This window comes from Ciona intestinalis, chromosome 12 (assembly GCF_000224145.3).
Source record: "Ciona intestinalis chromosome 12, KH, whole genome shotgun sequence".
NCBI classification, from domain to species: Eukaryota; Metazoa; Chordata; class Ascidiacea; order Phlebobranchia; family Cionidae; genus Ciona; species Ciona intestinalis.
The window spans coordinates 1266008-1293787 of NC_020177.2; the positions used below are offsets into that span (position 1 = coordinate 1266008).

The window sequence follows — 27780 nt, forward strand, 5'->3', positions numbered from 1 at the left end:
ATAATAGCCTTCATTAGTAAATTTGTAAATAGTAACATTATCTGCTCTGTCATTTAATAGTAAAGAGAAAAGTTCTTTCGTTTGCAATAACAACGTCGCTGAATTGCCAGTGTCAAATCAAAATTGCATAATTTAAGTATAACAATTATCTTTTAAATATTTTTCTGAAAATTTATGACTCATTGTGACGTCATATTCACCCTTATTACGTCAGACTACGTATATACTTTTTAATAACAATGTTTATTTTAGACGTGATGGTATTGTGATAGTAGAGTGGGGGAAGACGGGACACCTTTAGCACGTGATATCCAAATATTCTGATCGTGTTTAAACCATTAACAACAGTCTAATGGGAGTCGTGAAGATACGGTTTTATAATTCTTTGAATGTTCTTTGTTCACTACTAAGTTGGACAAGAAAATAAAATGAAAACGTGTCTCATCTTCCTCGACCCAACTATACGTTATATAACGTACATAAATTTATGCAACATAACACCATTTAGCGCAGAATATCCAAATACCCTGATCGTGTTTTAAACGATTAACAACGGTCAATGGGAGTCATCAGGGTGCAGATTTGTATTTATTTGAATTTTTTTGTTTACTACCAAATGTGACCAGTAGATAGAATGATAAGGTGTCCCATCTCCCCCCAACTTACTATATAGTTTAAGTCTGCTATAGTAGGGTAGGGGGAGGTGGGACCCGTTCAGCACATAATAATCAAATACCCCGATCGTGTTTTAAACAATTAACAACTGTCTATGTGGGAGTCGTGAGGATACGGTTTTAATATTTTTTCCAATTCTCTTTGTTCTTTACCATAAGGTGTCCCATCTTACCCCACCCCACAGTATAATAAAAATAGCTGACCGTGATTACACTGACCAAATTATATAAAGTGATAACGGTACGCTTAATGAAACAACAAGACAAACACGTAAAAATAACTTTTCTCTTCTGTTTTGCTTTATAGAGGGGAAAACAACAGCATTTTCTGCAACCTGCGCAGAATCCTTTATGCCACATATGAATCGTGCGCATGCGCGGAGAAAGACCAGGCACAAATTGGTTTCTGCGTTCAATATTTTAATTTAGCAAAGATAGATGAGGTTATATATAGCACTGTGGGGTAAGATGGGATACTGTTATCAACTGAATACTATATTCCCCGATTATATTTATTAAACAACAGTCTAAGAATCGCGGGCTATTGGGAAATTGTCATATAATAACAGTCTATAGGACGCGCGAGGAGACGTTTTTTTAACTCTTTAAATAGTTTTTGTTTACTACCAAATATGCCGGAAAAATCGAATTAAAAGGTAACCCATCTTCCCCCATCTTACTATAACATAAGTTATTTAAATCAACGACTATTAGATCGCGAAGATAAACTTAATTGGTATTTATTGAAAATTAAAATTTTTGTAACTCGATGCCCAAAAGAAGCTAAATCAACTTTGGGGCGTTGTTTCTAAAAAGGTATTTTGTGAACAGTCTTACCATTTTTGCTGGATGCAATGTCCGTCGGGTCGTTTACATCAAAGTTGGGATCATCGACATCAAACTGCCTATGATGCAAGTGAGAAAATAAAGTGATAAACAGGAAAGCAAGTTCAGTGAGTTTTACACGATATGTTTTAGAAAACCACACATTGCTTGCTATAACTATAATGGGTTTTAGAAGGTATACGATTAATTTTACAATGTTTATGTAAAAATGAATCATCGGTTTTACAAAACGAATTTTAAACGAGGTCTGGTACTGTGATGTTTTGGTGTGACATATAGAACATGTGTTTCTATTCGGAATTTCCCCAACAACACACGAAGATGACTAATGATAAGAAGAATGAATGTAAAATGTATTTATCTTTGCGTGGCGGGCAACAACAATGGCTGTTCTATTCCATACACCTCGTGCCCGTTTACAAGTTAACACATATGTAACTTTGTGAGTAATAGTTAAAGGAATGAATGTAATTTGTTTACCCTAGCGTGGTGGCAACGTCCGTCGCTATAACACAAATGTTCTGTTTCATAGACCTCATGCCCGTTTGCAAGTTACCTGTTACCACATATGTAACTCCGTAGGAATAAATGTAACTTTTTTATCCTTGCGTGGCGGGGCAACGACATTCGTTATAACATAGGTGTTTCGTTTTATGCACCTCGTGCTTGGTTACGAAGTACCTAAACTTGCATTCATACTTACGTTTGCTGACAGTCTTCGGTAATTGGTTTTAATTCTATTTCCTCAGCTATCGGTGCAGGATCATTTCTGGACCAATAAGTCAGTCTGGATATCTGTCGTTTAAACTACTTCAAAAAACTGTACATGGCTTAAGAACTACAACACAGCGTCGTAGCACAAGTATTAGGGGTACAGGGTTCGAGGCTCGACGCCGCTACCATAGTAGAGCATGTGTCTAATACGTTTATTCATTAGCACACAAAACTTTATAAACATATAGTAGTGTGGGGTAAGATGGGACTTCTTTAGCACATAATGTCCAAATATTCTGATCGTATTTTAAACAATTAACAACGGTCTATAGGGGTCGTGACAATACGGTTTTTATTTCTTAAATGTTCTTTGTTTACTAACAAATGAAACGAGAACATAGAACGAAAAGGTGTCTCATCATGCCCCACCCTTCTATATCTAAATAAAGCCAACAAAAACAAGGCAGTTTGTTATTAAGTAAAACATGGCTTTAAAATATCTTTAATCGTTATGATTTTGGTTTGAAAGAAACTGTTAGAACGCTAATACAATAAAAAATAATCGATATTTAGTACTGTGAGGTAAGATGAGACACCTTTAAACAATAACACCGGTCTACGAAAGTCGTGCGAATACGATTTTATAACTATTTAAATTTTCTTTGTTTATACTACCAAATGGGACGATAAAATAAAATTAAAAGTTGTCCTATCTTACCCCACCTTACCATAGATAATTTAATGAAGGAAAATATAAAATAAAATTTAACTTACAGAATCTGGATCTGGCTGTTCAGCGAACAGACTAACAATAACTGCCACGATCGCTGTAACAGTGAATATAATGGCAGCGTAATACATATAGTGTAGACTTGTAAGAAACGCCGGGCGAGTATCAGCTTCTCCACATTTAGGAGGTTTGAATAGAAATATTGCGACCAATCTGGCGATTCCTAGGGCACTGCCTATTAGCCCGCCGTAGAATGCTCCCTGTTATAATAAACAATGAATAAATAAATGAATGAATAAAAATGAAAAAATGAAAATAAATAAATGAATGAATGTAAATAGCTTTATCGTCGCGTGGCAGGAAAACGACAGACGTTATACCACGAATGTTCTGTTTTATACACCTCGTGCCCACTTATACGTGTAACCACGGGTGTTACTTTGCGGCTGATTTTTTTCTGTATGGTTGACAATTTAGAGAACCCATTAAGAGACACTGGATTGGAACAAATAACGATACTGTTTCCAGGTTGGGGTAAGATGGTTTATGTTTTCATTCATGTTTACAGAATTGTAAACGTGTTCCCATGATTCAAAATAAGGCTGTTAATTTCTAAAAACACGATTAGAAAATATTATACATTATATCCTAACGGTACCCATCTTACACCACAGAACTAAATATGCACTACGAGCTAACGTATCCACTTTGCACCACAGCCCTTACTTTTTCAGTACATCGTGGCCAGAATATAGCGGTAAGAAAGATTGCGGCAATCGGTGGAGAAATGTAATTGCTGACTTCAAGGATGTAGAAAAATAATTCTCCAGCTTGAAACTGCAAAACAATCGGTACCCACGCTATACTGACTCCAACAAGAACAACGATGAATAATCTGCGAGACAAAGAACACATATATAGTACTGTGGGGTAAGATGGACGCCGTTATGAGATACGTATGTAGAGTATACTGCGGGGCAAGATGGATACCTTTATAGCATATAGTATCCCATATTTCCAAATCGAATTAAAAAATCTGTCTTAGAGTTGTGAGAATACGAACGAATTAAAAAGTCTGTCTTAGAGTTATGAGAATACGAATATACTGTAAATATTTTATGCTTACTACCCATTGAAATGACAGGAAGGAATCTAACATGTCCCAAAATAAGAGAAACAAAGAGAATGTAGAGTGTCCCATCTTAACCTAACCTACTATAAATACATAAGGGGGCTATGGGACACCTTTTCCTTCAATTTTTTGTCCCATTTGGTATAGCCAACAAATAACATCAAAAGAATTATAAAACAGCTGTTCATGACTCCCATAGACCGTTTTTTATTGTTTAAACACGATCAGGACATTTAGATATTATGTGCTAAAGGTGTCCCGTCTTTCCCCACCCTAATATGTCATGAAAATGTACTTTGGATACGCCATGAGAGGCTATAAAACTGTAACACTAACAGAGTGGCTTTCGTGTATATCATATTCAAAATACATCACAATTTGTACAGTTAGGCCTGCCACACTTCGAATGAACGACGTATTCCTAAGCGCTCTTAGTGTTTGTGTAATAGGACAAAACCCGACCCGAATCCGATTCTTAACAAGGACTTCACCAAAATAAAATGGAATAAATTATTTGGATTAAATGTTTGCACAGAAATTCACCTTCCAACGATCATAAGTTCGGTGTTTGAAGCCGATTTCCTCAATCGTTTCCAAAGATCGAGAGTAAATATTGTACTTGAACTGTTAAAGATGGAATCCAGGTCGCTCATTAAGGCGGCGATCATCACAGCCATCATTAAACCACGCGCACCTGGGGTTAGAACGTGCATTCTTAAACATTAAGCACGATGAATGTATTGTAGGTAAGTCATATACCTCATGCTCACTGTCTTAGTTATAACATAGGTGTCTTCTTATACACCAAACACATATGGTGCATTCATGCAATCATTGTACATTTATTATGTGAGGGCCAACTAATTTCGCAACACAAGGGTAGAGAGCCAACTTAGGCTTAAATCTCCGACTGGTATAGAACCTCACCCATATGGAATAGAAAGACAACATACCTGATGGCATTATACCAAGGACCAACCTTGGATATGCGATGTTAGAACAACCGACTTCGCTTCCACAAACGTCAAGGCAGTGTTTACCAGGAACACAAGCAACATCATCTGTATTAAAAAGAATAATTGGAAACACTGGTCGAAAATATGACGGTATATATATAGTACTGTGGGGTAAGATGGTTACCGTTACAGTTTTATACATGCAATTATATAACCTGATGGCAAATGATCAAACAACAAGAACTATCTAAAATCTTAATACAAAACATAGTATGTCTCGACGCTTACAAAGAGAACTGCCCAAAAAATCGGACAAGTGCAATCTGCCGAAAAAAGACGTGCGCACTACATGCACACATGCGGCAATTGCTTTAATGAATATTAATCACAGAAGAAACTGCCTGAAGCTGAAAATACAGGTTTTATAATGATTCTGTATTCTTATACGTGAATATAACACATTTACATAAATATGATTCCATATATGCTTTACATAAGATTTATCAAATATATTAATGGCTACTCTTATGATAAACTAAATTAACATTTGTTAAGATTGAACAAACTATAAAACGACGGATATCTACAAACAAATAACAAACCATATAGTGTGTTGGGTGGGGGAAGATGGAACATCTTTTCATTTCATTTTTTTGTCCCATTTGGTTGAAAACAAGGAACATTCAAAGAATTATAAAACCGTATCCTCAAAACTCTTATAGAACGTTGTTAATTGTTTAAAACATGATCAGGATATTAGGATTTTATCTGCTAAAAGTGTTCAATTTTCCCCCACCCTACTATATATCACAAACTAAAGTAAATGCTGTATCAAAGTAACTATACTATAGTACCAACTAAACTGAACTGGTGTCTCGGCGTAAAACACGACTCAACAAAGCGTTAATTACTCGGCGCGTGCTGCAGGAAAAAAACGCCGAAATGCTATCGAAGCAAAACAAGCTACTATACCGCATGGTTAAACTTAATCAAACAATCTTACAAACCGATATTGGCGTTTAGAAACATTTTGAATACTGTGGAGTAAGACTTTTACCGTTAGGAAATAATATTCCATATTTTTTTACGCGTGTTTATCAATTAATCACGATATTTTAGAGCGGTGAGAATATGGTTGTATAATGCTGTATTTATTTTACTTTATTGCCAACTGGGACGATAAAATAGAATAGAAACATGAACCATCTTACCCGAACCTACTGTTATGAACCATTGTCCTTCTTAACCCACATAATATAATAAAAACATAAACCATCTTACCCCACATAACTTAACAACAACATGAACCATCTTACCTCACATAACATAACAACAATATGAACCATCTTACCCCACATAACATAACAACAATATGAACCATCTTACTCCACATAACATAACAACAATATGAACCATCTTACCCCACATAACTTAACAACAACATGAACCATCTTACACCGATATACGAGAATCAAACATGAGCCATCTTACCCTAGCTTACTCAACGAAACATGATTCATGTTACCCCAACCTACTACATCTGTAACCACTCACTTGGATACAAAACCCTGGATATCATTCCCGGCATCACCATTATATAAAGCGGGAGAACTTTTATTATCCCAGCCAGTGTTGTCCCTCCTTGAGCATGAGATAGACTACGGGCGGCAAGCGCTCGTTGGACAATGACCTGTGATAATTTATGTTGAATGTAACTTGCTTTAGCCTTGCGTGGCTTTATAACGACTGTCGTTAAATAACATGGGTGTTCATACACCTCATGCTAGCTTAAGAGTTATAGATAATGTAAATTATTTTTTTTACTTCTTTTCTCTTTATTGCTTAGTTAATTTGACCTTTACTGTCGTATTCGTAAAGTTCATTAGACGTTTGTTAATTGTTCAGGATATTTGGATATTATGTGCCAAAGGTGTCTTATCTTGCCCCACAGTATAACATGTTGATATCGTTACCTGATCTGTACACCAGTACCATAGAGTTGACGGGGTTTGTCCAAAGATAAAACCAAATAAAGGAAGTTTTGGATCGTTTATCCCCTGAAAATATTAAAATCCAAAATTGATAAGTGAATAAAACTTATTTATCTTTGCATGTTGGGGCATTGGCAGTCGTTATAACACGGGTGTTCTGTTCCATACACCTCGTGCCCGCTTACGAGTTTTACCACGTATGTAATTTTGTGTGTGTAGTTATTTGGTGGCGATTTTTTATGTTTGCTTGACCGATAACTTGAACAACCTAAAAGGGACTACTGGATTGGAACAGTTTCAGTTAAGTGTCTTGCCCAAGACACAAACGCCCACAATGGTGGCAAGGTCGAGCTTCAAACCCGCATCCTCGGGTCTAGAAGCGAGCGCTTGCACTACTGTGCTACGACAATAATTATTTATTCTTACATTTTACCTTAAACATTTTGAAAGATTGAGGGTTTGGTTTTGGGAAACATGAGTCTGTAACGTTCATGGTTACGTTGTATACTTGCTGTACATAAGTAAGATTAGGTGTTGCTTGCAAGTACTGTTCCTTCATCGAGTAATAGCCGCCCACTTGCATAAAACCTTGTGTAGAAAAACGAATGAATGAGTGAAACTATTTATTCTTGTATGGTGGGTGAACGATAGTCGTTATAGTACGGGTGTTCTGTTTAATACACCTCAACCCGCTTACGAGTTATTTTGTGCTATAGGCGGCCCGCCTTCCCCCACCCTATATTATATATTATATGCTAACGGGATTCATTTTGTCCCACAATACTATATATACCTTGTATAGTTAGGTAGGCGGCGCCCAAGACCATTATAACAGCTTGCAACGAGTCAGTATACATAACCATCGTTAGTCCGCCTGTTAAAACAAATATAGTTATAACCATAACGTAACATTTGTTATTTAACCATATTACTACAATAACAAAAGTAATAAAAAATTAAAGCAGCGAAGAGATGCGGGAGTCAACAGCAAAACTACAGTCGTTATAATACATAGGGTAAAACAAATGAAAAGAAATCCAAATATTTATATATATATTATAATTATATATTTTACCGTGGAATAAGATGTATACCGTTAGCACATAAACCCATATTTTCTAACGCTGTTTTAAACATTTAGCAATTTATTTTCGTCGTGGGGATACGGTTTTATAATTTTGTAAATATTCTTTGCTTGCTACCAAATTGGACTTGAAAACAGAATGAAGACATGATCCATCTTACCCCACTCCACCTTAATTGGAAAATGGTGTAAATGGATGATAATTTATATATTACCTGTAACAGTAAGTACACCAGTTACAGCCAACAAAATTGTAACGGAAGAATAAAGACCCCACCCCATGCATTGCTGCAGAAATAAGCTACCAGCGTATAGGTTTACCTTTGAAAAAACACACAATTTTTAAATGCAAATTTTACCTATACTCAATTAAAATAAAAAGTTATATTTGATTTAACAATGTGTTTAATAATATGCGTATAAATACTTTACTAATCTTTTACGAAACTTTGCCAAGATTGATTTGTAAGACCATATAGCTTTCGGGTCTATAAGTTAATTTATTTACTAAAGTAATTAAACTTATTGCAATTTTGGTTTAAAGGCTTTTGCAACCCTCAAATTACTGTAGGGTGGAGAAAGATGGGACACCTTTAGCATATAATATCCTAACATCCTGATCATGTTTTAAACAATTAACAACGGTCTATGGGAGTCGTGAAGATACGGTTTTGTAATTATTTGATTTTTTTGTTTACTATAAAATGTGACAAGAAAATATAATCAAAAGGTGTCCCATCTTTCCCCATTCTACTATATAATTGATGCTTTGTGGCAGCATTCTGCTGAAAGGAAATTTCATAATTGTGTCAAAGTCATCCCTGGCTTACCGATATTTTAGTAAGGCAGTAAAGTATAAGAGTGAGAACAGCCAAATAAATACGCAGTCGTTTACCACCGAATCTGCGCTCTAGGTATTCCGGCATTGTACATATCTGAAACGAAAACACAACATACGGTGAGTGATAAATAAATGAATAAATTTAAATTAATGATTTATCTGTGCGTGGCGGCACAGCGGCAGTGGTTATATAACACTGGTGTTCCGTTTCACACGCTTCGAGACAGTGGATTGTGAGAAAACAAATGAAAATTTGGGAGTTAATTTTTATCATTTATTTTTATTACATGGCTGATAAACTCCTGCCTATACCCCATGATGTGGTCACGTCGTAAAAGGACCTCAGGATAGCAGAATACAATCTTTTTTCTGGTTGGGGGGTAAGATCGCAGCATGTTTTCATTTAATTTTATCATCCCATTTAGTCGCCAACAAAAATTACTACACTAGATTTACAGAATGTTTAGAATAATACAGAATTGAAAGTTTCTTAGCCTTTCAACAAAAATTTGTAGCCACTTTTTGAAAGTGCTAGCCAAACTTACACCCGATGCGATATAAACGGGCACGAAGATCCAGCCAAGAAGTTGTATAACGATCGGTCCATTAAGCAGCCAAGCACCGACACCGATACCACCCGATGCACCAGACCCAGCAAGTCCAATAAAATGTTCGCTACCGATGTTACTGACAAAGAGAGACGCACCGACCTGATATAGTGATAATGAATGTTATGTAACTTATTTATGTAAATTTGTTGGTGATTATTTGCTGCGGTATGATGCATTTTTTTTATGACAGAACTCCCATATGTTATAATGAATGTGTTCCTTATTTATCCTTGCGTGACGAATAAATGACAGTTGTTAAACACGAGTGTTCTGTTCCATACACCTCATGCTATACATTTTGAGGGACATTCTTCACTGTTTAATGTACACCCGACACTATAGGCGCTTTATAAAAGACCACTGGGTTAGAGCAATTGTCGTTAATAGTCTTCTTGCCTAAGGACCGACAATGCTGGTTTCTGGTAACATTGTTGACGTATGGATCCTTAAACAAAATACTCCTTAATTTGTCCATCCCAGTCGCCACAAATGAGTTGTTCAAACTGTAAGCCATGCCAAAATAACTCCCACAAAGTTGGAACTTGAGGTTTATAAAATGAAACATCCATTTTGTAACAACGCTGCCTCAGTAATGTAAAACGAATACTGTACACATAATTATATGCATATACGTTTACCATAAACCAGTTCATACTTCGTCCAGCAAGAAAGTAACCTTGTATCGTATCACGTTTCGACCGACAGCTCGCCTGCATGAAACATTTTAAATGATGTGAAAGCACACAAGTCCTATAAATATAGTAAAGCGGGGCAAAATGGGAGTCATTTTTAAGCATCTTTTTACGACCCCATTTGTTGGTGAACGAAAAAATGTTACAGGATTATTTCACGGTACTCTCACAGCCCAAATCAGAAAATCTTTTGACCAATATGTCTAGATAAAACTAGCCATGGAATGGGTAATGATAAAAACATGTTATATTCATACAATGCAAAATTCACTAGAACTAAGAGTCAAACGGCAATTCATTTATAAACAGTTTTCAGTAAACCGTTACTTTAATTGCTGTAGAGCACAATGTAGAAATTTGATATAATATTGTGGGGGGAGACGGGACACTTTTATTACACGCAATGCTGATAGCGCTTTACTATTCGCTGGCAGCAGTTTCGATTTACTGCCTTCGCGAAGCTAAATAGCATGCAATTTCCCCACAAGAACGCAGCTATAAATTTTACAATCAGCAGCCGCCCACAATGCTGATAGCGCTCTGCTATTCACTATAGCAGTCGTTTTGATTTACTGCCTTTGTGAAGCTGAAGTCGTGAGATTGCGGTTTTATAATTCTTTGAATGTTTTTTGTTTGCTACCAAAAGGGACGAGAAAAATGATAAAAAAGGTGTCCCATCTTCCCCACCCTACTCTACTAAATATAAAGCGCTATATATAAAAATAACATCATTTTAGCTGGCAGAGGTGTTATAAGTAAATTGTAGTTATGTGTATCATAGTTTAGTATAAAACACCATTCGTTCAATGAATATACGAAAAAGGGGTTTAAATTCATCCCTATTACCCCGTAACTAACATATTTGGTAATTGTAAACTGGCACGAGGTGTATTAACACCTGTGTTATAACGACTGTCGTTTTTCCAGCCACGCGAGGATAAAGTAATTTACATTCATTTACTCTTTATACTTACCACTACTCCTACTACAACGATGGCCACAAAATAAGCAGCTACCACGGCAAGATCCGCAGCGTCTAAATATTGCTTTGATGGCATATTTAAAAGTATACGATTGCTGGTGTATAACTATATACCAATCTGTACGAAAAGCAAAAAATTATAAAATAGAGAGTGCTATTGTTTTTTTTACGATAGCATAACGCTTAACTCCTAATCGAAGCGTAACCGAGCGAGGGAAAAATTGGAATGCGTGTATGTGGCTATACAAAGGAAAGGGTTTTAATCTATTATGCACTACAGCTCAAAGGGGCATACCAACGAAAAATCAAACTTTGTATAAGGATAGATATGCTCAAATGTAACCTAAAGGTAACATCAAAGTTTCCCAAAAGCGATACGGCTTCTAAAAAAATCGCGTGAAAAAAACCTGCTGCAGTAAAAAAATCGGCTGTTTCGACAATGCATGGGATTTCCCATAAACAGAAATTTACTCAATTTTGATCGTTTCTAGTTTCTAAAATACTAAAGAAAGTTCAATTTTTATTTTTTATTTTGTATAACAAATGCTTCTTCTTGAGAATATATATAAAAAACATTCATTTCTTCATTCATCCATTTATTTATTCATTCATATATAGGTTTATTAAGGTAGTTATAGGTTTATTAAGGTAGTTTGGCCTGACGCTGCTTTAACGTCCAATCGCGGGGACTTACTGCTGTAGTCTGATAAGCTGCACTAAATACGATTCGACTATAAAAACATGCAATTGAATAAAACATTCTAAAGCAAGTTACATTAAAAGTTACACTTAATCGTTGTACGAAATAAACACCAACAGTTCGATACGAATTTCACTGAACGACTCAATGCAACACTTTGCTTACTATGAACAACCTTTTGCTAATACACTATACACTACAACTAGAACTGTCCGACACGCCCAAAACTCGAAGGAGGAAAAGCGCGCAGTGCACGGCATGTGGTACGCGCAATAAAAGTGTAAGGGAACACATAATAACAGGTCCAAAATAGGAATGAAGAAACACAAAAGAATACAAATAGTGAAGGGAAACAGAATCAAAACTAAACTAACAAGCAATACAACTCTTAGGCGATCAAAAAAACAGTACGCGTGTCAATTAATTAATAAACTCGATTTTTCTTACTGTTTTTCTGTGGCTCGGAAAACCTGAAAATGAGCTATCCGTGGAAACTGCATTGCTCAGTTGTTATCTTAATCTGTTTAAGTATTTTATTTTAATGCTCGATTCTTCAGTCATAAATCGACAAAAATATTTTGTATCTCTTGTTTTTTCTACAATGGATTCAGAATGTTCTTTGTTTACTACCAAATGGAAAGAGAAAACCAAATAAAAAGATGTCCCATCTTCCCCCACCTTACTATATACATAAAATCGTAATTTACCTTTTGTTCGGCGCCGTGGCTCAGTGGTTTAGGCGCCTGCATCGAAAACCGAAGTAACCCCGGTTCGATGCTCGACGGTGGTACCAAACTGATCGGCGTATGTGTCCTTGTGCAAGACACTTAAGGACATTGCTCCAGCTCAGCGGTCACTAATGTGTTGTCCAAATTAAAAGTTATACGCAGAAAATCAATTATACCCAAAGCTGCATATATGTGGTATAAATCGCTGCCCAGACAGGAACTTTTTTTTGTGAAAGCGCGTCCGGTTGTGACGTGGTAAGTACGAGTGTATAGTCTTCGAATTATGTTCGCGAATCGTGTGAGAACGAGTTCGCAGATATAGTCCGTAGATTGAGTCCTACGGGTCAAGAATCGAGACAGAAAACGGGGCTTGGTCGGAAAGGAGAACGAGTTCGCAGTTGGAGTCTTACGGGTTGTCACTTCCGGACGTACAAGGGTAATGGGCCAAGTCTGACCTAAATCCCAAGTCCTCGCCCATACAGAATAGAAATAGAATAGAATTTAGCTACATTTAGTTAGTTTTTGCATAAAAGTGGCTATAGTTGGCCTAATGATATATAACTAATTAATGAATGTAACTTCTTTATACACGACAGTCGTTATACCACGGTTTTCTGTTTCTGCCCGATTTTTTGCAATTTCGTCAATAAAAAATAATTGTGATAAACCGTCTGTGACGTCATCAGATTCAAGGAACCGACCTACTGGGAGGAGCTTTCCGTGGAACCTGCATTGCTCAGACGTGGTAACTTGTAAGCAGGCACGATGTGCATGAAACACTTCTTGCACCAAACTGGCTAGATTAAACACATGTCAGCTAAGTACACTTTAAAATCTTCAATATGCCCCCGGGGTATTGAGTTTGACACTGCAAAAATCGGTTAAAACTTAAAGGATTATTTAATGTCAAGATTTTTTATAAGATTCTTGAAAAAAAGAAAATATTTCATGGTTAAAAATATTATTTACAACGTTTTGAGAGCAATCATCAAAAAAGTTACAAAACATAGTTTTTAAATTTATCTAATCGAGTACAAAAGCGAAAATCAAATAAAACAAGGAAAGAAAACTTTTCGCTATTTCTTATTATTAGGTTTCACTTAGTTTTGTAAAAGCGGGCATATGTACTAAAGTATTATATTCGAATATACAGGAATGTGAATAAAATATATTTTTTTAAAGTTGATTTATAAAGCAGTTTTTGGGGAACTACCTAAAATTTCGTGCCAGTGTTTTTACTCTTGAAGAAGTTTCCGTATCACGATCAGGATAGATCTTCTCTCGTAATATTTATTTTTTAGACCATCGACAATCATAAAACCGCTGCAAAAAACAACATACGAAAAGAACAAAATGTTATCACGATTTTGAACAAGTTGTATTTTGTTGGAGGCATAAGGCAGAGTACTTGGTAAAGCAGTAAGCAAGAAGCAATTGTCACAAATAAGTTTGGTTATTTATCTACGATGATTGAACCGGTAAGTATAAGCAGTTATTTGATAATATAAAGTTGCGAAAATGTTTGTTTAATGTATTCTGCTTTACATACGCATTTCTGTGTTTCATTATTACGTTATTTAATTATTTTTTCTTACCAGCTCTCACCTGAGAATTTGCAAATTATTAGTACCAGTTTAATGAGTCTAGCATGTGTATAATGGCAACGGAGTCCTGGCCCTTAGTCACTTTCTCCAACAGAGTGTCTTTCGTTGCCGCCTTTATTTTTAATACAGAACGTTGGGGTTAGTTCTTTGTGATTTTAACAGCTTGTAAATCTCCTACAGTGAGCCTTGATCTTCTTTTACATGCTTTCCATTTCCTGCAGGAAAATTCCTGGTTCGGCGCAATCAACCTGTTCCTTAATAGTTGGATGATCGCATCATCTGCTGGTTATAATGGGATGATTTTTAATCCCATGACACCAGTTTTGGTAAATATGTTCAATCAGACCTATGTGGTAAGTGAATAGAAAGGCACCACGAAATGTGTTGCCATTGCACCATGGCGTTAAAGCGCGCTTGCCCCCGTAAGCGGGTAAGAGGTGTATGAAACACAGAACACCAGTGTTATAACGACTGCTGTTGCATCGCTATGGTAACATATAAGTAACTTCAATGCGATTCAAATCAGAGTCGCCATGGTATTCCGATGCCTTCTTCAGTCTCCACGACGATAATGGCCGTCGTTAATTCGTTTGTATTTGTCGGAGCAATTGTCGGCGGTTTTTCGACTAAGTTTCTGTTAGGCTGGTTTTCCCCAAAGAGGGTCATGCAGCTGGGTCACGTGGTTTGTTTGCTATCGATTCTGGTAATGGCGCTGATAACTGGACTCACAGGATCCTACGAAGTTCTAATTATCGGTCGGTTTCTCGCTGGTTCTGTTGCGGGTATATCATACTGTAAGTACATATTAACCAGAAGTATTTTTGCAGCATTTATACTTGAGTTGTATTCACACAGACGTGCCGTCACTTATGATTGCAGAAACAAGCGCCCCAGCAAAGTTCGGTTTCTGGCAGAGTGTCGTGGGGTCTTCTATCGCCTTTGGCATTTTGGCGGCTGCAATTTTGGGTCATCCTCAGGTAAAAGGTCTAACTCCAGGCTGTACCAATTAACTCTGTTATCAAAACTTGTTCAGGTCCTTGGCACAGCAACGCTTTGGCCCGTCGGAATTGCACTGACTGGCGTACCTTCTATTATTTATCTCATCGGAAGTATTTGGTTGCCGGAGTCGCCGTTTTATTTAATCCGAATGATGAGACAGGACGAAGCGGTTGAAGTTCTCCAACAGATACGAACCGGAACGAAGGTCATTACAACAATACAACTAACCAAGCTTATCTCTTTTCATTATGTTTACTAATTCTAAAAAAATATATTTTGTCATTTTTGTTTTTCGTGATTCTTAAAAGACCGATGTTTTAAGTCTAGCATGTAGACATCATTATAGGGTATGCCGTTGGGTGTTTGTCTAGGGATATATACAAAAAGAAACAATTTCCTGAAGATCTCTTTCCAAATTACATAACACATGGCTGCAAAAGCATATAACTTATGCTTTCTGATTGACAGGATGATATATTGGAAGAAATTGTGAAAATAAAAAGTGAAATGAAAGACGTTGAACAAGTCGGTATCAAGGAAATGCTAACGAACAGAGGATACAGGTAAAGCTTGCCTGTAAGTCTTATATTGAAATGAACTCCTATAGCCTACAGACGATGAACTCAAGCACATTTCCAGTGAATAGCGCAAATGTAATATGGTGCACGTAGTGTCCTTTAAGCCCTTTTTCGTCGAACAGTTTAATTGTTCGTGTTATTTGCGATACTTTTTACCACACATCTCGTTTTTGCGGTTACTTAACAACTTCTTTGATCAAATACGGTAATTGTCAAATTATAAATCATTATATAATGGTTCGTCTCCTTTAATTAGAACTATGCTCTCTTGTTAACCTATTTATACTCTGTCTTACAGGAATCAATTCTTGGCAGTTCTTGTTGTCTACTCTAATGTGGCATTGGTGGGAGTACATACATTCGTTTTCTATTCAGATCAGCTCTTTCTACAAGCAGGCATTGTCGCTGAGAATGTGACGTTCGCAACCATTGGAGTTTTTGCCTTGTCTTTTATTGCTTCCGTATTCGGGGTAAGTCAAGCAAAAATCAAAAAACTTAAATTATTACCGAGTTCATTAAGTTTCCTTCTGCTACCAATCATGTTGTAAAAAAAGTATTTTGGGGCTGATCTAGTACAAAGCGTTAACTTAAACCTGAGAACCTGCAAGCAAGCGAAAACCTTTTACTTAGAAACGTTATAATAAAAATCGTTTTAAATACAAGATGAGCCGACTGTTTAATTAGTTTTTCTTTATATTTCAGTCAAAAATCGTCGATCGTTTCGGAGGCTACAAAGTTAACATTACATGTAATGGCATCCTTATCTTTGCAATGGTGCTGTTCACTATAAGTCAAGCTACTGCTCACCTGGCACCATTGGCAATGCCTTACGTGGCGATCATTTCAGTTGCTATATACATGTGCGGGTAAGCTATGTCTCCTATATTAAAATCCATATGATTTAGCGAATGTTAGAGTTTGTAACGTTACAAGAATGTCCGGTATTCTAGCATAGTTGGCGACGGCATCTATCCCAAAGTTTACGGGTTTAAGAGTCAATGTTGCTATAGTGGGCGTATGTGTCTCTTTGTCAAGACACTTGACTGCAATTTCTCCAACCCAGTGGTCAATAATGGGTTGTCTAACTTGTCCGCCATACACTAAAAAAATGAAATAAATACTCTTAAAATTAAATAATTACTCACAACTCACAAGTTTCATATGAGCTTTGAACTGGCACCAGGTGTTGAAACAAAACACTCGGGTTTTAACGACTGTCGTTGCCCGCCACGCAAATATTCAATCAGTAATACGTTTCTTGCTTTATACGCCTACTCCCAATATGCCTAAACGCTTTTAAACTTGTTGAAAACATAATCCGCCCCCTATAATCACGTATGTTGGACCAGTTATATTAGTAATCAACTCAGTACGTGATATATTCGTTCCGATTGATATGTTTGTACCGGGTGCTATTGCGCATGCGCCGAGACGCTCTGCTGCACACGGGCAGTAGGTCGAACAAATACAATACGGGCTCAATACGAGAATATATTACAAAACCTATACTGCTTACAAACGTCTCAAACAATCCTTATACTGCGTAATAATCTTATCTTTAGGTGGTCTGGTGGAACTAACTTAGCAGTCTTTGCGTTGGTAAGCGGAGTAACAGTTGAGCCGACCAGAGCAACTGCATATGGATACGCCTCGATGTTTTTGTGGTTGTTTTCCTGGTTTGGCGCTTTTATACCTCCGTTTCTACAGGTAGGCAAAGTTTTAATGATTTTAATTTTAAATCGGCTGATAACTGTAGCACAGTGCTTTATTTCTCGCCTAAAACGAGAATACCGAAGCTCGATGCAGTCGGGCAAGCAATTGTCACTTTATGGTATGATTGCCTAACCCTTTTAGGCCTATATGATGTAAAATAAATTAAAAGAATAATTGTATAACTTGCTTATCCTCACGAAGCCGGAGAACGACAATCGTTATAACATGGATGTTCTGTTTCATACTCATACCTGTTGACAATTTACCTCGTATATGTATCACTTGTGCTGGGCAATTAATTTAAGAGTAGTTTTTAGTTTTTGGTGTGTTGCTAACAATTTAGATTATACAACCGATTACAATTTGGTTGGAGCAATTGCGGTTAAATGTGTTGCCCAACGACACATAAACGCCCAAAATAAATAGCAGGCACAAGCCTTGAACCCAAATTACTGGGATGGAGGCAGCGTATATAGTTGTGTGAAGCCATTGCATATGATGGACCACCGCACAAGCCACCCGTGTTAAATACTCAAGCGTTAATAAAATGCAATTTCAATAAAACTAATTTCTTAAACCAGCTGTTCATACCACTACAGATTGGACTTGGATCCTATTTACTAATGATCTGGTTATTTTTCGCCATCGTGTTTCTCATCTACCACTTGCTGCTGATCCCTGACACAAAGAAAAACAGCAGCGAAGAAATTCAAGCTTACTTCAGTGGGACACGGCAAAATACAAATGAAACAATTGAAATGGCAAAAATGAACACCGACGCTACAGGCATTGAAACCACATAAAAATGGGTGTATATAGTATAAAGGGTGGGGTATAGATAAGACATATTTTCGTTCTATTTTCTTGTGTCATTTGGTAGTATACGAATAACCTTCAACGAATTTTAAAACCGTACCCCAAAGACTTCCATAGACTGTTATTAATTGTTTAAAACAAGATCGGAATATTTAAATATTATTTACTAAAGGTGTCCCAACTCCCCCCACCCTACTATAAATACACACAGAATGCTGTGCCCTGCACTAAACCAAAGTTAAAAGTTCTGCATAAAAGAGTAAAAGAAACAATACGTTTAGCGCCGTGCGTAATACTTTCATTGTGTAACACTATCCCGATAAGAGAAAGGATTTAGGAAACAAATCTTACAAGAAAGCCATCAAACCGTATACCAACAGCACGGTAATTCTACGCGAGACTTGATCGTAGCAGATCATGCTGTTTTTGCGGAAATAATCAAAGATAGGCAGCATTGGGATACGGTCTAACAGTATAGAACTGACATTTTATACACAGTGAGTCTTAACGCTTGTCGTTTTTTTTTTCATTTTTTTGTTACCTTTTAAAATTGTGCAGAGACGAAATTTGTTTCGGTCAATGTTTGTATAATGTTCAGCATAAGGTCGAACTTACACAAATTGTATGCTTAGGTGAACGGCCACAACCAGGAAAAGGGAAGTAGATTAAAGAGAAGGGGACTTCACATGCTGGAATTTGTCAGTACAGTGACGTATATGTGTTTAGGGGAGCGTAAATTACCTGTAGGGTACTTTCCGCTAGCTTAGGTACCGAGTCATTTTACTAGGCCACCAACGCAACAGTATTTATAGATATAGAATAGCACGACATAGCGGTTATAGTGTGTACAAACGAAAAACGCCAGTCACGAGAAAAGTATTCATTTGTTTCGCACTTAAATGGAAGATGTGCATTGTTTTAATGAAGCCTACATGTTAAAGTTATTGTTTGCTTTGTCTCGCTTTAATTGTTCAAATGAGTGCTATATCGACGCTTTTTAAATACCATAAGTCCATTTCTCCATTCCATTGGCAAACACTTGAGCATAGGGGGATTTTATCCGTTGCTCCACGCCGCAATCAATTGGTATATAAAGCTGAGTTTAACCATTAACTAGGTCACAGACAGTGCGTCAAAACAATATATGCTTCTTAAAGTTCGGTTAATATAAAAGAATTGCATACAGACATTTTAGGCACAATTGCATTATTAGTACACTCTTAAACAGCAAAAGTAATAATAAGCTACACGAAATGGAAGAACTACAGCAAGAACCAATACAAGTCAACATTATTGTAAATAGACATGATAACAGGTAACTTAGAAATGAATTTACAGTATTTATCCTTGCGTGGCGGGGCAATGACAGTTGTTATACCACAGGTGTTCTGTTTTATACACCTCGTGCACGCGCATACGAATTTCACGTTTGCAATTTTGGTATTTTACTTCATGTAGATGGCTGACGTTTCTGGCAACGTATTAGTGACTGTTAAACAGCAATTTCCGTTAAGTATCTTGCTCAAGGACACATACGCCCTCGGGTTGCAGCGTTAAGATTTGTGTATATTAAGTAGATACGATTTATTATTAAAGCCCCGTTTATTTGTAGATCTACCGGCGTACACATAGAACGAACAGGTTGGTATATATTTGTTTACTTTATACTATGATTCTGTGGGGTAAGATGGGATAGTGTTCTAAACAATTTTGACTACGGTCTATATAAAACTCGGGTGGATTGGGTTTTATAATTCTTTAAATGTTTTTTTTTGTTTACTACTAAATGTGACGAGAAATTAGAGTGAAAAAGTACCCCTTCTTCCTCTGCCCTACTACATAAAAATAAGTCTACTATGCCGATAATGCTTGGCCTTTATTCTACTGTCGTAGTTTAACTGCGCTAAAGTAAATAGGCGGAATACATAATATTCGGTAAACTATTATGCCTTATTAGAGTTCAACTATACAACAAGCCCCGTATCCATATTTGTGCCGTTTAATTTGATTTAAACTTATCGTCACCCATCTGTATAGTTGTGTTTACATTTAAGTATAGGTTGGGGTGAAATGATACATGTTTTCATTCTATTTTATCGTCCAATTTGGTAGTAAACGAAAAATATTTCAAAAAAAATTATAACCTGGCCCGGCGATTCTGAAGGAGGGTTGCTAATTATTAAAAGGCAGTTCGGAAATACGTGATTTTGTGTGCTTATGGTATCCATCTTATACCCAATGTTATATGTACTATATAGTGCACACCCTTACGCCAGATCTTAATTTAGATCAGGTTGTTCATAACGTTGAGCAGTCGACCGTGACATCGACACCACCACTGATAAAAGACGTGGAATCCAACCAAGGATCTTACTCGGGTATATGTTGTATAGTGCTTAATAAATTTAACCTGTTTATCCTCGCATGGAAAAAATACACTTGTCGGTATAACATGGGTGTTTTGTTTTATACACCCCTGTCCAAGTTATGCAAGTAACTTTGTGTGTAATTACTATTTTTACAGTTCTTAATGTAAATGGCTGACAATTTAAAGTTTTGGACAACCAAAAGGAACCACTGGGCTGGTGAAATTTCCGTGAAGTGTCTTGCGCAAGGACACATACGTCAGCAATGGTAACGCGCAAAATCTTATAGCTATAAACTCTATATCTATAAGAGGCAGTCGCGTTAACCATTTTGCCACGATGGATTCCGGAAATTCCAAAAGATTTATATTTTGCAGGATTTCTACAGAGCGATGTTACGTCACGAAAACCGACATTCGAAGAAATGTTTTCTCCAGGTTCGAGTTTTGTTTATTTTAAATTTAAAACAGTCGTTAAAATAGCGTGCCTCCACACAAGAGCTAGGTTTCAAAAATCGGATAGGCTTAAAGCTAAAGCTTATACGTGAAATAAAACAGCGTAGTTTCTTTAGGCGGCGGTGCTTACAAGTAAATGTTATAGGGTATTTCTCATAACGTTGCAACAGATAAAATGCACGGCAACTAGCCTTTGGTATCATTATGATTAGAGAAGCTTTTAGTTAAAAGCTGTTAATACAGTACCAGGCGAACTACAAGGTACGAGTATTATGCATTTCTCCATGACTTAAAATAAAATACAACAAAATTTAAAACGTTTCATATAGATAGAAATACAATATTATGGGGTAAGATGGAATGCCATTGGAACCTAAAATAGTCTGATCGCGTTTTTAACAAATAAACGCTCTTTTAGTGTCACGCAATTGATGAACTGCAACTAGTTATGAAACTTTTACTCATGTATTAAATATATAGGCATTGTTGAACTACTGGAAGACCGTAAATACAGCGAAGCATATTGCGTATCTCGAAAACGGATGAAAATCGACTCGGCTTTTATCGGACCCCGGGATCTTACGATACATTACGTGTGTTGTATATTGGTTGAAGAATCTAACGAAGCGATTCAAATCAGAGAACAATTGAAGACGACAATTCAACAAAGATCCGAATTCACGGCAGCGAAGATTAAAACACATGCGGACGTTCTGGTAAGCAAAGGCAAAGTTATGGAGGCTATTTTGTTTTACCAAATCGCTGCCGAGTTTTACGGAACTGATTCGAAAGCAGCTTTAGTTGCAATAACCAGTTGCGTGTTGGGAATGAAAGAGTCCATTGTGGGGATTCTGCAAAAGAATGAGCCAGAAATAAAAGGCCTTATTCAAACACATGTGATCCCGCTTATGCGTGACATGCGAGACCTGATTCAGCGGTCGAATGACGTCAGTGAGGGGGACCGCTGTTTGGAGGAAGTCCATTGTTTACATTATATTGAATGCAGTGAGAGCTTTATTGGGGCGATGAGTCAACAAGAAAGTACCGTGAATGAAGCAATGTCTGCAATGGAGAGGGTGTTCCAAGAGAAAGCTGAAACGTACGCAATATATGGCCACTTACTGCACAGCCTCGGCAATAACTACCTCCTTACCTCTCGGCCAAACGCAGCTCATAAATGCTTTGCCAAAGCTATCCAAACTTACGAGACGGCCGAAGATATCAGCGCTGGTGAACGAATTCAAGAAATTCGTGCAAGTAAAAAGAAGCTGGACAAAGCACAGCGACGCTGTAGGTCAGAATGAAACAATAGGTTGAAGTTGTTTAACTGTTACGTCACCACAAAACAACATTGTTATGTCATTAAATGTATGATTTGTAAAATACTCGTTATTGTTACGTTGAGCTGTTCTATCCTATTTTATTTTATGGCTAAGGCCCAACGGTGTAACACGTCATGGGTCTTGGGATTTATACGCCAAGTTGGCACATTACTGCTGGGTTTATTCGATGTTGGTTTTTACTGCGTATACTTGATGTTGTTACTGTTTCATAAATTATAAATTAATCAAACTGCAGAACAAATAAATTTTGATAATCTGCCTAAACAGACAGTTGTTTATCGTTTTTTTTTTATGTACAGTGCTACTGTTAGGTGTAATAAGATGACTACTGTTGGCACAATATATTCTATATTTCCTAACCGTTAACACAATTAATCTCAGCGATCATGCGTGGTCGTGGTTAAGAAAACGAAATCCAGGTAAAAAGATGTTTTACACAGAAAAGTCTCAGTTCGCCAAAAGGGATGAATGGACATAATATATAGTTTCCTTGATTGCAGAAAACACGCAAGTTGTGTCACTTTTGCTTTCTGTAATATTCAGTTTATATATGCATAAGCCAATTTGGATAAACTTAACAATACAATTCGTAATAGTACATTCAACCGCTACAGTATCATGGGTAATGTATAGATCTGCCACAGCGCAGTACAAAAGGGGGGTGAGTTTTGGTAGCTACGCCTACGCCTATGATATATTCCGTCACCATTTTTAACAGATTTAATTTGGAACTGTAGGAAGACCACGTCATAAACATTTAAGCCGGTTGATTAAGTCAATAGGACGTGACGTATCAGCAAGGCAGTTACAATACCTATATACAAAACCACATATAAGAAGTGTTTTACAGTGTGAGAAGTCGATATAGCACAAGAATGGCGAATGAAAACCAGCAAGACCCAACTAACTTACACATTACTATACCAAGTATTGTGATAAACAAAATTGATAACAGGTAGGTTTTGTGTTTATTGTTTGGTATATAATTATAATTTATTATTAAATGTACACTTGTTGTTTTAGATCAACTGGAATGCATATACAAACCGCAGGTTCGTAATGTTAATCTGTTTATTTTCGTGTCTCAATGCAACACTTAGATATACCACGGGGTTCCCTATTTCGCACCATACGTGGTGACAGTATCCATTTAGTTCCTGTTTGTGATTTTAACACCAATTTTGACAATAAATGACCATTGATGTGGTATTCTGGTCGCTTTTGTTAACGTTAGTAGGTCAATAACACTAACATAGATTCATTTCCTCATATTTAGTGGCTCGACTTGGTCAGTGTATTTTCACGTTTAGTCATCGGAAAAATCCCGTGCATAAAACCTTTACATAAGCTGTAGGGCCTACTACACTACTACAGTTTAGTGTAGGCGGTCAAAATCGACTATCCAAAGCAATTACCGATAAGCGTTTAATATAGTTTGTGAAGTGATTCTTCACAAGCTACGTCATCGTTACAAGATATGCAAATTAACCCACAAGGTTTGTTGATAAAAACATTCACTACAAGCACAATATATAGTAAACAAAAAATCTAGGTGGAGTGACGTCACGAAAACCAACGATGGAAGCTATATTTGCACCTTCAGGTAAAGATTATTATTTAGCCAAAGTAGGAATGTTGGTATGATTCGCAGAATGGACTACCCGTCACGAACAAATCTCGGTAGTGAGCTGGTAGAGTACAGTATATAACCAGTTAGTAACCACATATATACACGTCATCGTTTCCCACATCGGTATTTGTTGCGACTACTCGCAATACACAATGCGTGAAACAAATTTAAACCAAAAATAGGCATATTTCTTTTTACTAAATTACATTATCGAAAATTTAAAAAGATGTCCGTCAACTATTGCAAGGACGAAAATATTACGAAGCTCACTTCAAGTCCTGTCGTCGCCTGGAAGTCGACCCTGCTTTTATTGGACCTAGGGATTTGGTCGACCATTACCTATGTTGTATGTTGGTTAAAGAGGCGGAAGGAGCGAAACGAACCAAAGATCAAATTAATGTGTTGTTAAAAGAGAAAGCTAAAACCATGCCAAATGAAATCCAAGCATTTGCTGACACTATCCGAGGTGAATGGAGAGGCATGGAAGCGATTTTATTTTATCAAATAGCGGCAGAGTTTTATGGAAATCAATCGGAAGCAGGTTTGGGCGGTATAGCAAATTGTGTAATCCAGATCAGAGAATCCATCGTGGCAATGCTAACACTTGACGAAGATATGATACCGATCGTTCGATCCAACGTGATTACACTAATGCATGACATGCAAGAAATGATTCGGCGATCCAATAACGTCAGTGAGGAAGATCGGTGTTTAAAAGAAGCTGAATGTTTGCATGAGATAGGATACTGCGAATACCTGGTTGATGACATGAATGCTTGTGAAAAAACATTCATGGCGGCGATTGTTGAGATGGAAAGGGTGTTTAAGGAGAGAGCTGTAAAGTATAAAATATACAGTAGTTGTTTAAACAATCTCGGTTACACGTATGAACTCACTTCTCGATTCAAAGATGCCTGTAAATATTTCCGCACAGCTATTGAAACTTTTAGGAAAGCTGAAGATGTCAACGATGATGAAAGAGATAAATGGACCGTCTTTTTTAACAGCAATCTGGAACGAGCCATAACAAAAATGAAATAACTCCAGTCAAATTTTTCATTCCCTTGTAAGATTACCCCCAATTGGAGACTTTTCATATCTCTTTTCAATAATGCGTATACTATAGCCATTCATTTAAACATATTTCACCTCGAAACTGTTTATTGTAAACTTTGGTGGAATTTCTTTTTGGGGGTTTTGTTTTTTCATCATGCTCCAATCTTTGGATCAATCTTCTTTAAGGCCGACTCCCCCCATTGTACGGGTTGTGTCCTTACGCACACTTTTCTTCAAATTAGAACTTTAATATGTTTAATTAAATGTTATTTATCTAATTTTCACATTGTATCGTCTGTAGGGTGGTCACGCCTTTTATCCAAAAGAATATTTCTTTCTTTTTTATCAATAAGCGTGTTTTAACAACTGTTGTTTTACCGTTACTACCTGTCTTTTCGCTTTTGTCAACTCTCTTGTTCTTCGCTATCGTGACCGAAGAGACAAAATAAATTTCATTCATTCATATGTATTTTATGTGATTCCTGGAAGTCTGGAACTAAACCATTATAATGTGTATAATGTTTTTAAAAGTTGGTCTTGTGTTTAATTTTGTGTAAGATTGGGCCCAGTGGACACATTTTTTGTATATACTGTTACAAGTCACAGAATTGAGTTTTAGAGATGTATTTATTATAAAGTTACTTGTGTTATAGATGAACTATTTTAGTTGGCATGCAGTTTAAATTTAAATAACCCCAATTAGACTACTTCTGCATTGTATATACTGTGAAATACGAATCAATAATAAAAGATATACTCATGACTTATCGAGTCATTATGAACACAAGATAAATACTAGCCGAGTCGTCTTGATAATAAAGAGAAAAAAACTGAAAGAAGAACTGGAATTAAGCAGTATGAGAATTAGAGTAGTCTTCCAATCCGCTGGAAGACTCATATCATTTCGCCAATAACAACATTATTAAAAAGCCTAATAAAAAACACAATGGTAATCCTTTAGCTGGTGGCCAAATTTTGGGTTCAAAATGTTCCTTAGGTCTCACTGATACCCACTGTATAATTTTTTTGAAAAAACTCGGGCGTTCGTGTCGAAAATTAACTTCAAAAATGCGCGAAAACATGCTTTGTCACCGTAATTCGTCTGATTTGCGTAAGGTTAACGATTTATTACGTCACAATCGTGGTGTGTTACGTCACAATAGTGGTATATTACATAGGCTACAAGACGGTATAACCTTGTTTTTTCCCACTGTTTTAACGTAGGAATCAAACGTAACAATACGCGTTCTATGACGTAATAATCCAACCTTGGTTTAAAGGGCCTAAACACACCCCAAATGTACTTCGCTTTAATCGATAGAGTGTGTTTTTCTAATTCCAACGACACCTTACTTGTTTTAATCGGTTCTGTATAACCAAAGATATTCCAGCTCAAACACCGTGAAATTCAAAAAACGGATTTGAAAGTTGCGTGGCGAAAAAAATTGAGAAGTGTACTACCCACGTGACAAACACGTAACAAAATTGTTGAAGCGTGGCCGCTCTCATTCAGAAAGGCGAGAGGCAGTGTTTTCAGCGAAAAACGAGAGAACAAAAAAAACGCAAAAAAGCACAAAAAAACGCAGGTTTCGCTTTTTAGAATGAATCAGTCACATGACTAGTACGTTCCTACGTCACAATCACGAAGCTCGTAGTAAAAAAAGGATAGCGCTAGAGATCACTGTTTGAGGACGAATATCTCCGCCTATACTGGACCAATTTTAATAAGCAAAGTATTTTTGGAATCAATAAAACGGTCGCTTTATGAATTTACCATAAAAAATAAAAGTGACGTGGGGTGTGTTTAAGCCCTTTAATTCATAACGGCTGGTGTGGAAAATGAGGTGACGCAGCACGATTTCGCGCATTTTTAAAGTTAATTTTCGACACCAACGACCGAGTTTTTAAAAAAAAAAAATTATACAGTGGGTATCAGTGAGACCTAAGGAACACTTTAAAACCAAAATTTCAGGTGGCCACCAGCTAAAGAATTACCATGTAGAATGTCGCACCTAGCAATTACATATTAATTCAACAAAACTATAAAAGCCATAAATTGTTTTAAAAACGCCTCATCGAATTTTTTAAGTTTTAGAATGCTGAATAATTATTTTTAATATATACTTATCTCTCAATTTTTTTAAAAATATTAAAAAATAATCACTGAGCCTACTATAGAGCGGAAGAGCCTTAATATTTAAACCGAATAAACACACATCTAGATGTTTAATGTAGAGTTTTCCAAATAAACAAACCTGTTAAGCTGTTAGCACCAAAGCTAAGCCATGACCATTATGTAAATTGTAGATGTTGACTATGTTTGATGTTCAGGCAACCAAGGTCTTGAAAGTGCAGGTCATCGGTCAGTTTTGAGGGGTAAATGGACAGTTCTAAGTCTACTGGACGTTTTGTATTTGCAAAACTCTTAGTTTTAATTTGTTTTTAGCAAAAGTTTTTTACAGTTACCTGTATATTTTACACAAAACTCAAACAGTTGCAGGTATTTTTTATAGAAAAAACTTTTACATTAGCCGATTTC

General features: G+C 36.6%; 4 protein-coding genes across 7 annotated transcripts in view; 3 read left to right on the forward strand and 1 right to left on the reverse strand.

Moving 5' to 3' along the window:
* The window catches only part of LOC108949985, a 436537-nt gene extending 411159 nt beyond the window's left edge, over window positions 1-25378 (forward strand). Inside the window, exons 1-5 of one of the 3 annotated variants that reach the window (XM_026837122.1) lie at window positions 22886-22974; window positions 23406-23510; window positions 23579-24051; window positions 24108-24158; window positions 24412-25378. In XM_026837122.1, coding sequence (XP_026692923.1) covers window positions 24033-24051; window positions 24108-24158; window positions 24412-25226 — 885 coding nt within the window. In that variant the 5' untranslated portion in view covers window positions 22886-22974; window positions 23406-23510; window positions 23579-24032 and the 3' untranslated portion in view covers window positions 25227-25378. Of the gene's footprint in view, window positions 1-22876; window positions 23511-23578; window positions 24159-24411 lie in introns of those variants that run through there. The other 2 variants (XM_026837123.1, XM_026837124.1) reach the window with 2 other exon arrangements.
* Window positions 808-27709, reverse strand: LOC100182363 (sodium/myo-inositol cotransporter). 2 transcript variants are annotated; one of them, XM_018814298.2, is made up of 16 exons: window positions 27497-27709; window positions 10218-10289; window positions 9514-9678; window positions 8958-9062; window positions 8343-8448; window positions 7837-7917; window positions 7477-7631; window positions 7026-7109; window positions 6607-6742; window positions 5050-5157; window positions 4640-4790; window positions 3691-3859; window positions 3009-3224; window positions 2224-2315; window positions 1512-1579; window positions 808-1080 (listed from the first exon to the last, which is right to left on the reverse strand). In XM_018814298.2, exons 2-16 carry the CDS (start codon window positions 10230-10232, stop codon window positions 884-886), a joined length of 1848 nt encoding a protein of 615 aa, XP_018669843.1. In that variant the 5' UTR covers window positions 10233-10289; window positions 27497-27709; the 3' UTR covers window positions 808-883. The 2 variants fall into 2 exon arrangements, with proteins under 2 accessions (XP_018669843.1, XP_018669842.1); XM_018814297.2 differs by lacking the exon at window positions 27497-27709 and adding an exon at window positions 11246-11690.
* On the forward strand, window positions 13784-18671 carry LOC100184732 (solute carrier family 2, facilitated glucose transporter member 5-like). The gene is made up of 9 exons (XM_026837114.1): window positions 13784-14638; window positions 14812-15079; window positions 15141-15262; window positions 15319-15489; window positions 15753-15847; window positions 16161-16332; window positions 16565-16728; window positions 17425-17569; window positions 18175-18671. Exons 1-9 carry the CDS (start codon window positions 14552-14554, stop codon window positions 18376-18378), a joined length of 1428 nt encoding a protein of 475 aa, XP_026692915.1. The 5' UTR covers window positions 13784-14551; the 3' UTR covers window positions 18379-18671.
* On the forward strand, window positions 18769-22823 carry LOC100183981. Its single transcript, XM_002125283.4, has 5 exons — window positions 18769-19706; window positions 20004-20032; window positions 20680-20769; window positions 21135-21194; window positions 21693-22823. Exons 1-5 carry the CDS (start codon window positions 19645-19647, stop codon window positions 22514-22516), a joined length of 1065 nt encoding a protein of 354 aa, XP_002125319.1. The 5' UTR covers window positions 18769-19644; the 3' UTR covers window positions 22517-22823.
* Window positions 27710-27780: the final 71 nt, after the last annotated feature.

What these genes read in the sequence shown, in the direction of transcription:
- LOC100182363 (XM_018814297.2), bottom strand. Translation starts at nt 11,329, where the DNA reads ATGCCATCAAAGCAATATTTAGACGCTGCGGATCTTGCCGTGGTAGCT. An exon ending in AATCTTTCAAAATGTTTAAG is followed by an intron (nt 7,110 to 7,476) that starts GTAAAATGTAAG and finishes TAATATTTTCAG; the next exon opens with GGGATAAACGATCCAAAACT. An exon ending in ATCCAGGGTTTTGTATCCAA is followed by an intron (nt 5,158 to 6,606) that starts GTGAGTGGTTAC and finishes TTTTTAATACAG; the next exon opens with ATGATGTTGCTTGTGTTCCT.
- LOC100184732 (XM_026837114.1), top strand. Translation starts at nt 14,552, where the DNA reads ATGATCGCATCATCTGCTGGTTATAATGGGATGATTTTTAATCCCATG. An exon ending in TGTTGCGGGTATATCATACT is followed by an intron (nt 15,080 to 15,140) that starts GTAAGTACATAT and finishes GTATTCACACAG; the next exon opens with ACGTGCCGTCACTTATGATT. An exon ending in CAATTTTGGGTCATCCTCAG is followed by an intron (nt 15,263 to 15,318) that starts GTAAAAGGTCTA and finishes AAACTTGTTCAG; the next exon opens with GTCCTTGGCACAGCAACGCT.
- LOC100183981 (XM_002125283.4), top strand. Translation starts at nt 19,645, where the DNA reads ATGGAAGAACTACAGCAAGAACCAATACAAGTCAACATTATTGTAAAT. An exon ending in GTAAATAGACATGATAACAG is followed by an intron (nt 19,707 to 20,003) that starts GTAACTTAGAAA and finishes GTTTATTTGTAG; the next exon opens with ATCTACCGGCGTACACATAG. An exon ending in CAACCAAGGATCTTACTCGG is followed by an intron (nt 20,770 to 21,134) that starts GTATATGTTGTA and finishes TATATTTTGCAG; the next exon opens with GATTTCTACAGAGCGATGTT.